The sequence below is a fragment of the Blastomyces dermatitidis genome, assembly GCF_000003525.1.
Source record: "Blastomyces dermatitidis ER-3 genomic scaffold supercont1.11, whole genome shotgun sequence".
NCBI lineage: Eukaryota > Fungi > Ascomycota > Eurotiomycetes > Onygenales > Ajellomycetaceae > Blastomyces > Blastomyces dermatitidis.
Window position 1 is genome coordinate 1 of NW_025544784.1, and position 17,655 is coordinate 17,655.

Genomic DNA, 17,655 nt, shown 5'->3' on the forward strand with positions numbered 1-17,655 from the left:
TCTATTCCTTCTCTCTCTTTTCTCTTCTTCAATCAATCACTAATTTCAAGCTGGTATGAAAACTATTAAAACACTCTCAGAAATTCTCAAATTGAAGAGTATAGACTAATCAAATTTTAAATACAGAAGAAATCAAATTATCTTCTACAGATTCAATTATTCATTTCTTCTCAAATAAAGCAGCAGTTGCATTCTCTCTTCTCCTCTTCAATCAAATGAAACATGACCTGTAAAAAGTGAGTATCATATCAGATTATAATGGCCAACACGGTCTCAGCACACAGAGCTGTATATACACAGTATATGCTGAACTGAGAGACTGCATGAGTTGCAAATCAGTAGCAGCATTTCAGAAAGAGCTGTGCAGCATGAAAAAGCTACAACTCTCAGTCACATATACAGAGAGTGAATTATCACAGTAAGTGTATATATATTGAAGTAATGCTTTTTAATAACACTCAGTCTCTGATATAATGAAAATAGAGTCTCTCTGTGAGATCTGTTGTTATCAGAAATCAGAAAATCTTATATTTCTCAAGATCATCTTCACATACCTTGTCTGTGAAATTAATGAGAGAAATCATTGATTTCAGTATTCTATTCTTAATATTATTCAAGTAGCAGCAGAGTTCACCCTGATCATACTTTTTAAGTGTATGTTTTCTAATTATTCACATTTATACAGATATATACTGATTATTTATTAGATAATATTAAAATAATGACTTATTATTAGACTGGCTGCTGAAATCATGAATTTCACATTTGGTTTCATTTGATCTGATCTCATACATTTCTTGGCGTGAATCCCGCTGAGACTAGTCATTAAAAAAACATGCAAAGTGACTATATATCAGATCTTAAAATAAAATCATAACTTGAAAACAGTGAGAAAGTGATTTCATTTGATCTCATTTAGTCTCATTCTTGATATAAAGTTACTATTTTTAGACATTTTAAGGTTTTTTTTAGACTATTTTTAATTTTTTAAAAAGTAACACTTTTTGATAATGCTTAAATGAGATTTAAAGTTATTTAAAGCAATAAAAATAATTTAAATTGAGAAGTGAAAATCATGATCTTATTTGAAAAATGTAATAAGAGTAGACAGTAAGTCTCACTGAAACAGTATGAGATTACTATCTAATGTTAAAACTGTGTAATGAGATCACTTGAATTGATAATAAGACTATCAAAAAATCTGGTTCTGATCTCAGACTCAGTCATACAGTCAGTCTACTCATTATAACTGTATTACTCTGACTGTGAGAAATACACAGTTGATAATAAATATTATAAAGACTCTGAGAAGTGAGTATTTTAAGAGTACTATAGCTCTATGATCTTGATTTTTTTTTATTTTTATTTTTTATTTTTTATTTTTCTTTTCTTTTATTTTTTTTCTTTCTCTTTCTTTCTCTTTTTTTCTTTCTCTTCTTTTTTTCTTTCTCTTTTTTTTTTATTGTTTTTTTTATATTTTATATTTTTTTTTAATTAAAATGATATTAATTATGATCTGTGTTCAGAAAAGTAATAATATTTGATAATACTCTCTGTTGAATTTTCAATAAATGAGTACTATGTTATAATATTATGTAATTGAGAAATGATTTTATAGTTTCATTTAATACTATTTTCAATAATAAGATCAGAATGAAAATGTGACTAAGAATTCAAACATATTCTTTATCTGAGACTAGATTTTTATTTGAAAAGTGAATCTGAGATCTTTAATATTTGAAATAACATGATTTGAGATTAATATGATAAACACAAATTATAATCAGAAGTAATGCTTTTAGATAATATGATAACTGTAAAGTTTGATTCTGATCTCAGACATGGTCACACAGTCAGTCTAGTAGTACTTCTTAGCTGTATAAATTAAATCTGAGTAGTGTAATTCTTTTGATAATACTCTTTATATTACTGCAGCAGTAATTGCAGTAATTAAAACTATAATTATTTATTTAATAAGTAATGATTATTTATACAGATTATTACAGCTTTCTCTATAAATAATTATATAAAATATGCATTTTCTCAATTAATTATATTATAGAATGAAACTTGCAAGATTATATCTTTTATTTTAATCAGTTTTTTAAAGTATTTAATATACTGCTTTATTTCACTCTGAAAATTATTATTAAATTCTGATTATATAAATAATGATGAAATAAATTAAAAATTAAATAAAACTGAATTTAAGTTTCAGTTTTAATTTTATTCTGATTTTTTAAAAATGATTATTTTTCACTGTTGTTCTGAGTAATTACTCTTTATTATTATTATTATTATTATTCTTTTATTATACTTATATATAAGTAAAGCTTTTAATAAGTTCTTGTGTGATATTAAATACAGATTAAGTGTTAATTATACAGAAGGAAATACAAGTGTTGAGATCATACTAAGATAATAAGAATATAGAAAAATACACAGAAGTGATAATTAAATACATGTGATAATAACTTCTCAGCTTAGAAATATAGAGTAATTTATTAAAGTAATTTATACATCTCTGTATTTATTAGAAATCTGAGATGCTTGAGTTCTGAATTTAATATATCTTCTGCGGGTTTCAAACTCACATATGTTGATTTCTCACATCAAGATACTACTGAGTAGCTGCATTAATTATTCAGTCACTGAGAAAGTAATTACTCTTATTTCATTCTTTTTATATTAAATCTATTGACTGAATACTCTATATAAGACTATATAAACTCAAACATCTAATAGAATGCTGCATAGTTAGATTAGTGTATAATTAATCAATCTTTTACTTTTATTAGATTATAAGCTCTTAGCTGCTTCTGCACTATTTTAACTACATGTTTTAAAAAGAAGTTAGTTTTATAAGTCTTCTACAACAGTGAATAAGATAAGAACTTGATAGAATAACTAGTAAATGACTAGAATTCACATTCAAAGATTAATAAAGCTCTTAAAATATGAGATATTAATAGCTCTTAATAAGAGATATGAAAAAGCTCTTTGAAAAAGATATAATATATCTCAATCTTCTTTGTATATAATTAAATCAGCTCCATTCTCAACTATAATTAAGTAATTAATTCTATTAAATGCTCAAGATCTATTATTATTATTATTATTATTCTATTAGAGATGTATGTAGTCAGAGACTATAACATCTATCTGAAAACTTTTAGTTCTCAAAGTTTTTCTAATATCTATAAAGTCAACTATTATACATTTATCAATTTCAGATATATAAAATCAGAAAATTTCAGCTCAGAATATAAAAACTCTTTATAAATTACAGTATTTTAACACCTTCTGATACTTTGAAATCACTTAGAAATACATGACAAAAGAAAAGAGAACAAAGTCTTAAGAATAGACATACTAAATAAGTTGATAGAAAAGAATAGAAAAGAAAAAGTAAAGTAAAGAGAGACTTATAACAAAATAAAAATATTAAAAGATAGTATATAGCTGTTTTAATAGACTATATCTAATTAATTTCCACCTCTTTATATTTAGATATTTCTGAATACAGTTATTTTCTTATAACTGCTTGAGTTTCTGATAGAAAGTCTATTAAGTATTTAATTCTGTCTTAGTTGAAAATAAGAATCTTATATTTAATTAATTTAAATTATACTTCTTTTTCAATCTGACTCTGAGACTATTGTATAATACACAATGTATTACAATATACTCAGAATTTTTATTTGTATTGTAGAATAAGCATTCTGTTGAATTAAATCTATTATGAAATCTTTGTATATAAGATATGAAATAATCATATTCTAGTTTCAGCTGAATTATAGATGAGAATATTGTCTTTTTATATTTTATTAAATAAGATTTTCACTTGAGTTTTATTTCAAATCTTGAATAATGTATACTCTTCATTTATTTCTACTAGCTTTTATTTCACTTATTTAAATAAGATTCTTTTATTTTTCTCTTTATAAAAGATCAGAACATTATTTTTTGAATAAATCTACTTAATTCTGAACTCTTTTTTAGAGCTGAATTAGCTAATTCAATATCAAGAATATTCATATATACAGAATCTCAGTGTAGATAAATTATCAGTTTTAATATTCTTCTCTTTTGAATTTTTATAACAGAATTTAAAATCAGTTTAAGATTTATTTGATTATTATAAATCTGACTATTTCTAAGTCTTTTTCAAGCAGCTTAACTATCAGAGAATATTTATATCTCTTTCAAATAGTTTCTCTTTTATAAGATTTTATTTTAATAAGTTTGAAAGCTTTCACTATTGTAAATAGTTCAGGATCAAAGACTTCAGCCTCAGTGACTGAATGATTAATGCAGCTACTCAGTAGTATCTTGATATGAGAAATCAAGACATGTCAGTTTGAAACCTGCAGGGAATACATTAAATCCAGAACTCAAGCACCTCAGATTTCTAATAAATACAGAGATGTATAAATTGCTTCAATGAATCACTCTATGTTTCTGAGCTGAGAAGTTATTATTACATGTATCTAATTATCACTTCTTTGTATTTTTCTATGTTCTTGTTATCTTAGCATGATCTTAACACCTGTATTTTCTTCTGTATAATCAACACTTAATCTGTATTTAACATTATGCAAGAACTTATCATAAGCTTCACTTACATATGAGTATAATGAAAGAATAATGAATAATAATAATAATAATAATCAAAAACTTCAGATTCACAGCTTAAATTTCAGAAATCTGAGATAAAATTGATATTATCTTCAGTAAAAGCAATGCCTGTATCTAATCTGCTTAAATTCTCATTTTTTAAGCTATCTGAGTAAATCAGAAGCTCAAGATCTATTCTATAGAAATATTCAATCAATTCTTTGATAATTAACTAAGACTGCTTATTAAAGTTATACTAGAATTAAGAGTCAGAGTCAGAAGCTATATCAATATCAGAGTTAGAAGAATCAGAGCTAAAGTCAGAGCTAGAGTCAGTGCTAAAGTCTGAGCTGAAACTTATAAGATAAGAAAGATGTTTTAAACTATATAAGTAGAATATTATTATAAGGAAATTTCAGAGAGAAAAGAAGCAAGAATAAGAGATATTAAAGCTAGAAGTTAGAAGTTCATTGACATTATATAAGAATTCTTTGAAGAGGAAGAATTAATGAGATAACTAGATAAGACTTGTATGTAATATTCATATCAGCTAGTAGATACTTAATTTTTTTATAACTAGAAAGAGTTATTAGCTGATACTCTATATAAAGTTATATAACTCACACATCTATAGAATACTACATGACTAGATTAGTATATAATTAATTAATCTTTTACCTTTATTAAAATCTGATTATTTTTCATATCATTTCTGAAAAAACTTATTTATTTTTGAATTTCTTTGATACTAGGTTCTGATGAGACTTATACTAAGAAATATATAACATCAGATTAAATAAGATTAAATATGAAATTTATAGTCTTAACTAATCAGTTTATATACAATAACATTATTCTTCAAAATAATATTACTTAAAAATATCACTAAATATTAATTTATATAATGTTAATTTATATAAGAAAGGCTGAATTATTAGCAACTGAATATTCTGTATAAAATACATTATGAATTTTTATCAAGATTTATATATAACACTATTTAATCATTTTACTAGAGCTGTTTGTATACTAAGAGTCCGTTCAGTGTGACTGTGTGTACTTAGACTGACTATGTGACCATGTCTGAGATCAGAACTAGATTTTTTGATAGTCTTATTATCAATTTAACTGATTTCATTACACAGTTTTAACATTAGATAGTAGTTTCATACTGTCTTAATAAGATGTACTGTCTACTCTTATCACATTTTTCAAATGAGATCATGATTTTCACTTCTCAATTTAAATTATTTTTATTGCTTTAAATGACTTTAAATCTTATTTAAGTATTATCAAAAAGTGTTACTTTTTAAAAAATTAAAAATAGTCTAAAAAAAACATTAAAATGTCTAAAAATAGTAACTTTATGTTAAGAATGAAACTAAATGAGATCAAATGAAATCACTTTCTTATTTTTTTCAAGTCATGATTTCATTTTAAGATCTGATATATAGTCACTTTTGCATGTTTTTTTAATGACTAGTCTCAGTGAGATTCATGTCAAGAAATGTATAAGATCAGATTAAATAAGATTAAATGTGAAATTCATAATCTCAGTGATCAGTTTATGTATACTCATTCTTTTCATACAGATCTTTACTTTTTTTTCAAAGTACAGTCTTACTATTATAACTAGACTGATTGTGTGACTGTGTCTGAGATCAGAACCAGATTTTTTAATAGTCTCATTGTAACATGGTGGAACCAAAGCGGTGACTAGTCAGCAGCATCATGTAGAAGTAGTTGTTTGAGAAGCTGTATGAGTGAGCTTGACTATCTTGCTTAAATAGCAAGCTTGTAGGCTACAGGGTTATTGCGAGGATATCACAGATATGATACTTAGTATACTAAGAAGATTGTATGAGATATGTAGTAACTCTTGTATATATTTCAGTAGAAGAAAAATGAATCACTGACTTCTTTGATAAGAAGTCAGTATCTAGCTATTCTATATAGACAATAAGTGAATACTCTTCTCTCATTTCATAAGTGAGAATAGCTGAAGTGATACCTCAGAAGTGTCTCATTATTAAGAAAGAGTAATCTGCTAATCTTATATAGAAGCAGAGTTCTTATATTTATTAATCAGATCTTTCTATGATATATCTGAATAATATTATAGAGTGATTGAAAACTGATTTGAATAAGATGAAATCATCTATATAAAAGTGATAAGCTGTATGAAACTGCAACAGAGTCTTGACATGATTAGAAGTGTGATAATACTCTCTTCTTAAAAGCATAGTTCTGATGTTCTTAAGATTACTGAATTAGAAATTATCTTTATTATATAGCAATGATTGTCAACTGATTGACAGTGTGTATACTGTATAAAGAAATAGATGAGTTATTCTACTAACTGTGTAGATCTTTCTTTTCTCATATTCATTCAAATTAAACATGTGATAAGTAAGTTTCTTATATATCAATTTGAAATGTGAAAAATGTAGTTAACAAGTGACTTGCAGATCTCTTAATATATTTTATTCTATATATAGAATTCTCTGTAAATGTGGTTCAGAAGAACATACAACCGTTGGATAATAACGCGGCTGCTTTCAAACTACTAGTGTATGAATGTAAAGGGAGGCCATAGCTAGACTGGCTGCTGAGACCATGAATTTCACATTTGATCTCATTTGATCTGGTCCCATACATTTCTTGGCGTGAATCCCGCTGGGACTGGCTATTAAAAAAACAGGTAAAGTGACTATATATCAGATCTTAAAATGAAACCATGACTTGAAAAAAATGAGAAAGTGATCTCATTTGATCTCATTTAGTCTCATACTTGGCATAAAGTTACTATTTTTAGACATTTTAAGGTTTTTTTTAGACTATTTTTAATTTTTTAAAAAGTAACACTTTTTGATAATGCTTAAATGAGATTTAAAGTTATTTAAAGTAATAAAAATAATTTAAATTGAGAAGTGGAAATCATGGTCTCATTTGAAAAATGTGACAAGAGTAGACAGTAAGTCTCACTGGAACAGTATGAGACTACTATCTAATGTTAAAACTATGTAATGGGATCTGTCGAATTGATAATGAGACTATCAAAAAATCTGGTTCTGGTCTCAGACACAGTCACACGGTCAGTCTAGCCATAGCGGCCACTAATTAATTTAGTGTACAAGATTCAATATATAAGAAGCCGGCGTACATCTGTAATCATACACTGGCTTAAGCAATCTTTGAATCACATCTGATAGCATGTCTAAAAACCAGTGAGAAGTGCATGCTTCTTCAGAGCATGATAATTCTGTCTACAAAGTGATTCATAGTTATCATGTCAGTGTGGTTCTAGAACATCTTAAAAGATAGTGTATAAAGAGTGATGAGTGAAAGAGCATCTGATTGATGCTGCTTTACTTGTTGAGTAAAAACTCCACACTCAGACAAATGCCATGTATGAGTATATGAACAGATGAGATGTGAGAAAAGAAATGAGAGCAGTGAACCAGATTCAAAGAAGATCACTCTTCACTCAAAGAGATAAAAGAGAGAAGTGACCACCATCAGAGTCATACAATAATAACAGAAATCATATAATGATATAGTAATAGAACAATATAGCAATATAATGATACAGCAATATAGCAATATAATAATACAGTGATATAGTGATATAATGATACAGTGATATAATAATAGACATTGTACAATCAATGAGAAAATCACTGAAATGAATACCTTCTCTAATTAATATGAACAACACTCTTCTCTACTATCTGAACTGAAAGGTATACAGAACCTCTCAGAGGATTTACTCAAAGCAGTAAGAAAAGCAGCTGAAACAGTCAAACTGAAATCAAAGCTTCATACATGTACAAGGATTCTAAACAAGATTGAGGTCTTGTATACACAGTGACATACTGAGACAGAAGTCAAACAACAATTGATATTCACTGCAGATCAAGCATTCACTATGAAGAGCTTTATCAACACAATTACCATCATCAATAAGAATAGAGAAAACCAGATCTTAGACCTGCAGCAGAAGATCAAATATTTACACAGATAGATAACTACACTGAATCTGAAGATCTCATCACAATTGTTCATAATCTCTTCAGAAGTATATATATCATCAGAGACTGCTGTGCAGAATGAGAATTCAAGCATGAAATACATCAAGTCAGAAGATCTGCTGAAGTTATCAAGCTTCAATAACAACTGAAAAAATGATGCTGCAATCAGCTGACTAAGTCAGATACAATTATATTATCAGATCAAATATGAACTTACAGACAGATAATCAATGAAATTTCAACAAGTCTTAAAATCTGCTGTGTTTCTACATGAAAAAGTGAAGTCATTATGAATAACTGATGAAAAGATGAATCTCACAGACTCAGAGTGATATTCATTCTCACAAACATGAAATGAGTTTTTCAAATGAATCTTGTACAACTTTGAGAAAGTGAATATATGAGACAAGTGTTACAAATGCTTCACAGAGTGTAGATAAGTGAGCAATCTTACATTATACTTTACACACTTCAGCTTACACTATCTCATGTTGAATGAAGAGCTTTCAATATCTTTCTGTTTACAGATCTTCATTCATAATCTTATACCTGAGTTGAGAGCAGAATAGAAATGCTTAACCTCACAGTCAGACACAGTGAAGAAAGCATACAATATTCTCATTGTACAGAAACAAGTGAGTCAATTGTGACAGAAAATACTGTAATTAAGTATACATCAGTGAAGAACAGATAATCAGACTTTTATAACACAAGTCATACATCTGAATGTGATGAATCTAGATCTGAATGTCATCACTAAAGCACTGAATCTCTCAAAAAAGAAATTCTCTGAATGAAAATCTTGATATTGTGAGCATTGAGCTTACTTTAACTGTGAATGTTAAAATCATGATGTAAAAGATTGCACTCAGTGTGCACAGTCAAGAGAAGTAAGAGAGTCAAAAAACTAGCAGAATCAGTGAGCTCAGAGACACTCACTGATATTCTATGAAAAGTCTTTAAAGTGAAAGAGATACCTGTATTAGATGACTCTCTGAATCCTGTAAATACAAAGAAGAAGCAGACTTTCAAATGAGATGCAGGTGAGAATAATGAAGTGAATACTCATCTCAATGCCTTAAGGCCTGAAATGTTAATATATAGAGAACACTTGAATAAGAATCAAGAGATGACTGCAAAAGTGTTAGTGAACACAGAAGCTTCTATATAATATATTAATGATTATATGATCTGAAGATTGAAAGAGATCTGCTGAGTGAAGAATCCCTGACACATAAGATTATCTGATAACTGATATTTGATATCATCTGTAAAAGTAAGAGTTCTCTTGCACTTTGAAGAATGATCTTGCTATATTTGAGTGCAAGAGCTGTAGAATGTGAAATACAACCTTATTCTCAGACTTGATTGATTTTAAAGGTTCAATCTGCAGATTCAATTATATACATGTCATATACAGTTGACTGATAGAAAGAAAACAGTTCATATGATTCTATCAACTGATATGAGAAGAACATTTCACACCTCTGATATAGAAGAATTAAATCTGCTTATGCATTAACAAGCAAAGAGAATGATTCATAAGACCTCATTCAAAAGCATTCTGTATATTATACAGAACCTGGAAGTAGAGAAAATCAAGATAAAGAATATGCAGAAGAACAAGTGTATAAAGAAGCTTCTGAAGAAGTATAGAAAGATCTTCTGAACAGATCTTTCATCAGAATTGTCACTGAAACAAGGATTCATACATGAGATTGACACAGAGGACACAAAACCAGTCAATCAGAATGTGTACTCTCTATCACAAATGTATCTTGAAGAACAGAAGTGTCAGATCACAGACCTTCTAGAACATGATCTCATACAATTCTCATCAAGTGCATGAGACTTTTCAGTTCTATTCATGAAAAAGATAGGTAGAGAGTGACAGATATGTATCAATTATCAAGTACTTAATAAGCTTATAATCAAGAATGAATATTCACTATCACAAATTCAACAACAGTTGAATACAGTCAGAAATACTTAATATCTATCAAAGATCAATCTTCTCTCAGAATACTGATAGATCTGTGTAGATGAACTGTCAGTTTCATGAACCATGTTTAATATACAATGAGAAAAGTTTGAATTTCTGATAATATAATTCAGTCTGATAAATGTGCCTGTCATCTTTCAAATAATGATGAATATAATTCTTTATAAACAGAATGAAATCTCATGTCTTGTATATCTTAATAACATTCTAGTCTTTTCAAACTTATACAATGAATATCTGAAGCATCTCAATGAAGTGCTTACAACTCTGATAGAGTATAAGCTCTATGTCAAATCAATCAAGTGTGTGTTTGAAACAGAAGAGTTGAAGTTCATAGAACATGTAGTGAGTGATAACTGTATATACCTCATTCTGAAGAAATTGAATGTCATAGTGAATTGATCATGACTGAGAAATATACATTATATACAACAGTTTCTTGAGTTGATCTCATACTACTGCAGATTTATCAAGAATTTCATATAAATATCTGTATCACTCTCAGATCTCTTAAGAGAAATAGATGCAAATCTGTGAAAGAAGAAGTTTTATTCAATTATCTGAAATATTATATACAAAGAGACTTTTCTCATACTAAGAGAATATATAATAATATTCTCAGTGCTTATTCAATCAGATTATGATAAATCTTTCTACATTGAGATGAATATATCTGAATAGGTTATCAGAGATACTCTTCTACAGATGAGTAAGAATAATAAGCTGTATCTGATAATGTATAATGATAGAAAACTATCAGGCACTGAGCTCAATTACTCAGTGTATGAAAAGAAATTGCTAGTAATCAAGCATACACTGATGTTATAAGATAGATATATTGACAACAGATATATAATAACAGTAATCACAGATTACAAAAGTCTTGTCTATCTATAATTAATAATAAAATCTTTCAAATACTTAGTATATTGAATCTCAGAGTTTCAAGTGTACAATCTTTATATCAAATATCAAAAGGAATTGAACACAGTGATGCCTGATGCAATCAGTTATAGACTTAATTTCATGAATGAGAGTTCTGTGAACCAGGCATAAGAAATGTTTGTATTAAATGTGCTGAGAAAATACAAGAAATCAGAATGAGTGAACATCATGATTCTTACTTGAAGAATGACAAGATGTTGAATAATAAGTGTCTTATAAAAGTAGTAGAAGAGATGCTTCTGAACTTCAGACTGAGAAAATTGAAAAACAATGTTATGCTTTACTGTGATCTAGAATATGCAGAAGCTCTCTATCTAAAATCTTTATTTAGATGTGACTTGATGACTCATATGCACAAGGAATTCAGTCACTTAGAAAGCTCTGAACTCATGAGTGTACTTAAATCAAGAGTATACTGATCAAGCATGACTGAGAACATTCAGATGTATGCTTATAAGTGCTCAAATTATCAGGTTATGAAAGAATCTAAGAAAGGGTTAGAATGTAAGAAAGTGAAATATCAGATGAAGTGTATAATACAACTGTTTAAATGATGAGAGATGAATCTCATAGATATATTATCATGAATGTCAAATGAAAATCAATGAATAATCACTGCTATTAATTATGCTACTGACTGATCAGTCATGAAAGCAGTTTCAGAGATAACAGAGAAGATGATAGCAAAGTTTCTATATAATGAGATCTATATCAACTATGAAATATCATGTGAGATTCTAACTGATAACAGTGTGAACCTTGTGAGAGAAGCAGTGAGGCATTTCATGAGCCAGTTACAGATAAGACATTGTAGAACAATGCTATATCATCTGCAGATGAATGAGAAGATGAAACACTTGAATGAAATCTTGAGCAACATGCTGATGAAATATCTAGTGAGTAAGTCTACAAGACTATGAGATGAATATCTCAGGCAGGCGCTGTTGATCATGCAGATTCAACAGCATGCAGTCTTCAAGTGTTCATCATTCTATCTGTTGTATGAATTGCATCTGTGCATCCCGGAGAATGCTTCAGAAAAGGTGGGAGAGAGAGCAGTTGCAGATGCAGCAGAAACAGCAGTTGTGAATGCAGTAGAAACAGCAGTTGTGAACACAGCAGTCACAGACACAGAATCAAGATTGAAAGAGATCAGCCATGCACGCGCAAAAGCTAATGAGTTACTTCTGAATCAAGCAATTCAATCAAAAAGAATATGAGACTCACTTATTAAGGAATTGAGTCTTAAGATGAGAATGTGAGTTCTCATACACAATGAGAGTTCTGAGAAGTTTCAATCTAGATGATTTAAGCTATATAAGATACTTAAATCATATTCTCTGAGAATGTACACATTGAAAGAATCAGAGGAACAGATCTTATACAACTTAATCAATGATTCATAACTTGTGAAAGCAAAGATGTAAGACCTGAGTGAATTATAATCATCTACAGCACTATCATCAGTGTTGAAAAAGAAGAGACTTACAATTGAAAAGTCTTGTAAAGTAAGAGAAATCATAGATACTTATAAATCAGATGATCTCACTTATTCCAATCTTTTCATAATTATAAGAAAAGAATGAGAAGAAATGAAGAAATCAGATAAATATCACACTTCAATAAGTGATGAGACTGTAGCTGATTGTATGATAACACACTGCAGACAGCAGATACAATGTGATAAAGAGCAGTCTCAGAGCAGCAGACTTGCATGTGAGTCAGATCATAGAAGAAAAAGAAATTCAGAGTTGAATTTGACTGTTTACATCAGTTTAATTATGAAGATCACAGAGAACAAACTATCTGAAACATCTGTGAATGTATGAGATCAAGTCATCTCAATCTCTGAGAATGCTCAGAGATTGAGTGAGATTAGTTTCAATGAGCTGTTCACTGTAGTGATCTGAGCAGGTGAAGAGAGACAGTATAATACACAAGACAGAATCACAAAAGATGAAAGCTGCTGAACCTAGTCACTGAATGCTGTATCATATAGAGGTTGTGTAAGAGTAGTGACTAGCAGATAAAGAAAAAGTGTAAGAAAAGAGATGATGAATTGATCATCAACTGTAAGAATCAGCTGTAAAAGACAAATGTTATCATACACATCTCATTCATTTTCATATATCATACATTTAATCTATTTTCAATGCCATGTCATCTGAAAAATGCCAAAAACAAAGAAAATCTCAAAACTTGAGATCTGCAAGAGATTCAAGAGCTGCAAGCTGCTCTCACAACAATGCTGCACATGTCTCTGATTTCTCTACTGCTCTGTGTATAATATTTAGACTGGCCGCTGGGATCATGAATTTCACATTTGATCTCATTTGATCTGGTCTCACACATTTCTTGGCGTGAATCCCGCTGGGACTGGCTATCAAAAAAACATGTAAAGTGACTATATATCAGATCTTAAAATGGAACCATGACTTGAAAAAAATAAGAAAGTGGTCTCATTTGGTTCCATTTAGTCCCATTCTTGGCATAAAGTTACTATTTTTAGACATTTTAAGGTTTTTTTTAGACTATTTTTAATTTTTTAAAAAGTAATGCTTTTTGATAATGCTCAAATGAGATTTAAAGTCATTTAAAGCAATAAAAATAATTTAAATTGAGAAGTGGAAATCATGATCTCATTTGAAAAATGTGATAAGAGTAGACAGTAAGTTCCACTGAAACAGTATGAGACTACTATCTAATGTCAAAACCATGTAATGAGATCAGTCAAATTGGCAATGAAACTATCAAAAAATCTAGTCCTGATCTCAGACACAGTCACACAGTCAGTCTAATGACATTAATGTCATTTATTACAAGATTGACTGGAATGCTAATATAGAAATGTGTATGTGTATGTGTAGAAAAATTGAAGAAGAGTACAGAACTCACAGAATCAGAAGTCAGAGCAGAGAGAATAAAAATAGAAGAAATGAAAGAAGAAGGCATAGAACTGAATGAATGACAGCAGAAGCTATTCAGAGCTGAATACTTATAATCTGATATGTGCACAACCTTCCTCACAGAAGAGGAAGAGAAAGTGATGAGAGAAGCTTAAGAGTAGAAGAAGGTAGTCTCAGCAGTGTTATCATCTTTGATTAAAATGACCTCTGGCACCAGAGCAACTAAGAACTATTATTAGTGTATAAAACTGTAAAAACAGAGATAACAATTACTGAATAAACACCTGCTGGCCTTAGAGTTGTACATGCAATTACAACATGCATGAGGCTTCTCAGAAAGAGAGAGAGAGACACAGGAGAATGCAGGAAGCAGAACACAGTATGTGAACAGCTTATTTTCATAATAACATCTCAGACAAGGTGTACAAGTCTCACACCTGTGAGTGTAAAAGAGAACAATATTCATGTTTCTGTTTCTGAAAATATGAATATTCATCACCTGCATTACAAAGTTGAATGATAAACATCAGAGAATAGGCTGATATGAGTTAATTATGCTGAAGATATTCATCAGAGCAGATGTATCTACAATATTGAATTTAACAGTTATGAAAAGTTTCTTGATATCTGTGAATATCATAACTTCATACACAATAAAACTCATAACAATTTCCTCTAAGAATAGGAAAATCAGTATCAGAAAGAAAAAGATGAAAAATGAAAAGACTTACAATCTAGATATTGTTGAGAGAAGAAGTGATTCTCTGATATAAATGAATAATTGTCTCACTATGAATATTTAAAATAAATGTAATAATTGATGTCTGTAACTAAGCTTCAGATAGTTGTGTTATACACAGTCTTTATATAATAAATTATTCTGAAAGTCAGTAAGAAGAGCAGAAGTGTATATACTAAGAAATGTAATTCACTGAGTCTATGCAATATCTTCTTGAAATGAGGAGAGCTAGTAATGAAGACAGAGACAGTAAAATCAGAAGTAGTGAGAGTAGAGGTCACAGAAACAGGGGTAGCAGAAGCAGGAGAATCAGACACAGAGACAGATATAGAAGATTAAGAGAAAGCAGCAGAGAAAGAAACAGAGAAAGCAGAGAGAGATATAGAAGACTTAGTTATACATAATATAAGTAATTTCTTCATTATCATGTTCTTCAAGTTCTCAATCAATGATTTAATATTGAGTTCACTATCATCAGCAGACATGAATCTGTCAATGTGTGAAAATTCTATGTGAATAAAAACAATATATTAGCATCTGTGTTCATGCAAAATTATGTCAGAAAACATGATCAGAAATCTGCTGAGAAGAGAAACAGTTGAGAGTGTATAAGAAGATGAAGAAGATATGTTATTTATAATAGTATGTTCTGATAATCATTAGAAGATAACAAGTTCTGATCACATTTCACAATGTATTACACTTACTGCTAATAAACTGCCTGATATAAGCACTATGATAATACTTGTTATAGAAACAGAAGATCATTATCAGAAATGCATATAATATAATAAATGAACAGATAGAAAGAGTTGAATAGAAGAAGAGATAGAAATCTTGAATGATAGTAATGTTCAATGATGATGAAATGAAGAAGATGATTGAAGAATGAGAAAAGTTAGTGAATGAGTAATGTAATATAGTGAAAGTTTCTTTATAAGAGTGTACACAGAATGCTAGCTGAATCAGAGATAGATCACATAATTATAAAACACTAGTGGTGAGCTAATCTGCATGAAGCTAGAGTGTATGACATGATTACATGAGTGTGACTGAATCTGGTGAGAGAGGATGTGATTCAGAAGAATGTACAACTGTCAGATAATAACACAGCCACTTCCAAACTACTAGTATACAAATGTAAAGAGAGGTCATAGCAGCCACTAATTAATTTAGTGTATGAGATTCAATATATAAGAAGCTGGTGTACACCTGTAATCTTACACTGGCTTAAGCAATCTTTGAATCACATAAAAGTGATGTATTTTAGAGACAAAGCTAACAGTAGTAATAGGATTTTCTTGAAAAGATTCTTTTTCTCTATGACACATTTTTCTCCTCTCTCTCTTATCTGTAATAGTGAGTGCATGAAAGCATCATTCTTGAGAGATAATAAGAGACTTATTCTGATATTTTCTAGTGAGTAATAAATGTCTTTGTGATGCAGCTGCAGTCTCTGTGATCATCAAGAAAGCCAGGTTGAAGGCAGAGACAGCAGTGTCAATGAGCTGTGAGAGTACTACTTTCATTATCACATCTTCTTCTTCTCCTGCATCTCTTGCAGCTGTGACAGTAGTAGCTGTACTGTGCAGTGAGGTGTTATCTCTTCTATCAGTCAGTGCATCTGTGTTCAGTCTGTTTCCTGCCTCTCTCACCGCTGTTGCAACATTGCCTCTCTTCTCAGTTAATACAGTGATATATGATCTCATGTGATCATTCAGAGAGGAACTCAGAAAGAGCTTGATTTCAGAGACAGTGACTCTGAGAAGCTTAATCTATAGTTTCTCTCTTACAGCATATCTGAGCTCTGCTTGAGATACTGCTGAGTTAAATCTGCAGAGTTCTGTAGTTTCTTTATCTTCTCTCTGTGAGAAGGCTTCAGTGCAGTCTTTAATCAATACTACTACTTATCTATACTGTATCAAGAAGTTGAAGAAGAAGAGAATTTTATATATCTATCTTTTCTCTTACTTCTGTTATTTTTATTATATCTGTAACAATGACTTCTATCTCTCTGTAAGTATTATCTTATAGAAAGATATTGTATCAGCTCTGATAAGAAGTCTAGATACTTAAGTAGTACAGAGTAAGAGTCTCAGAGCTTTAAGTATTAATAGATTCTATTAAGACTGAGAAGATCTCTCTTACTTATCTGTAAAAGAAGATGAAAGTGTGAATCTTTAAGATAAAAAAATATCTCAGAATAACTGACTTTAAAAAGAGATTAACTGATACTACTGTTAAAAGTATCACAGAGATTAATCACTGATTAAAGAGAATCTCACTTTAATTAAAGTAGATAACTGAGATACTTTGTAAGTTAATAAATTAATATTTTATATATTTCTCATACTCTTCTGCAGTACTGCAGCACTAACTTCTCAACAGATAAAGATATTAGTGTCAGAGACTTTA

The 17,655-nt window shown here is 29.5% G+C and overlaps 1 protein-coding gene across 1 annotated transcript; it reads left to right on the forward strand.

Annotated features, from left to right (window-relative positions):
- Window positions 1-12,240: 12,240 nt before the first annotated feature.
- BDCG_17762 (uncharacterized protein) lies at window positions 12,241-12,495 on the forward strand (the record flags this gene model as incomplete). Its single annotated transcript, XM_045426830.1, has 1 exon — window positions 12,241-12,495. A coding segment is annotated over one exon (254 nt), but the record flags the coding sequence as incomplete, so codon positions are not given.
- Window positions 12,496-17,655: the final 5,160 nt, after the last annotated feature.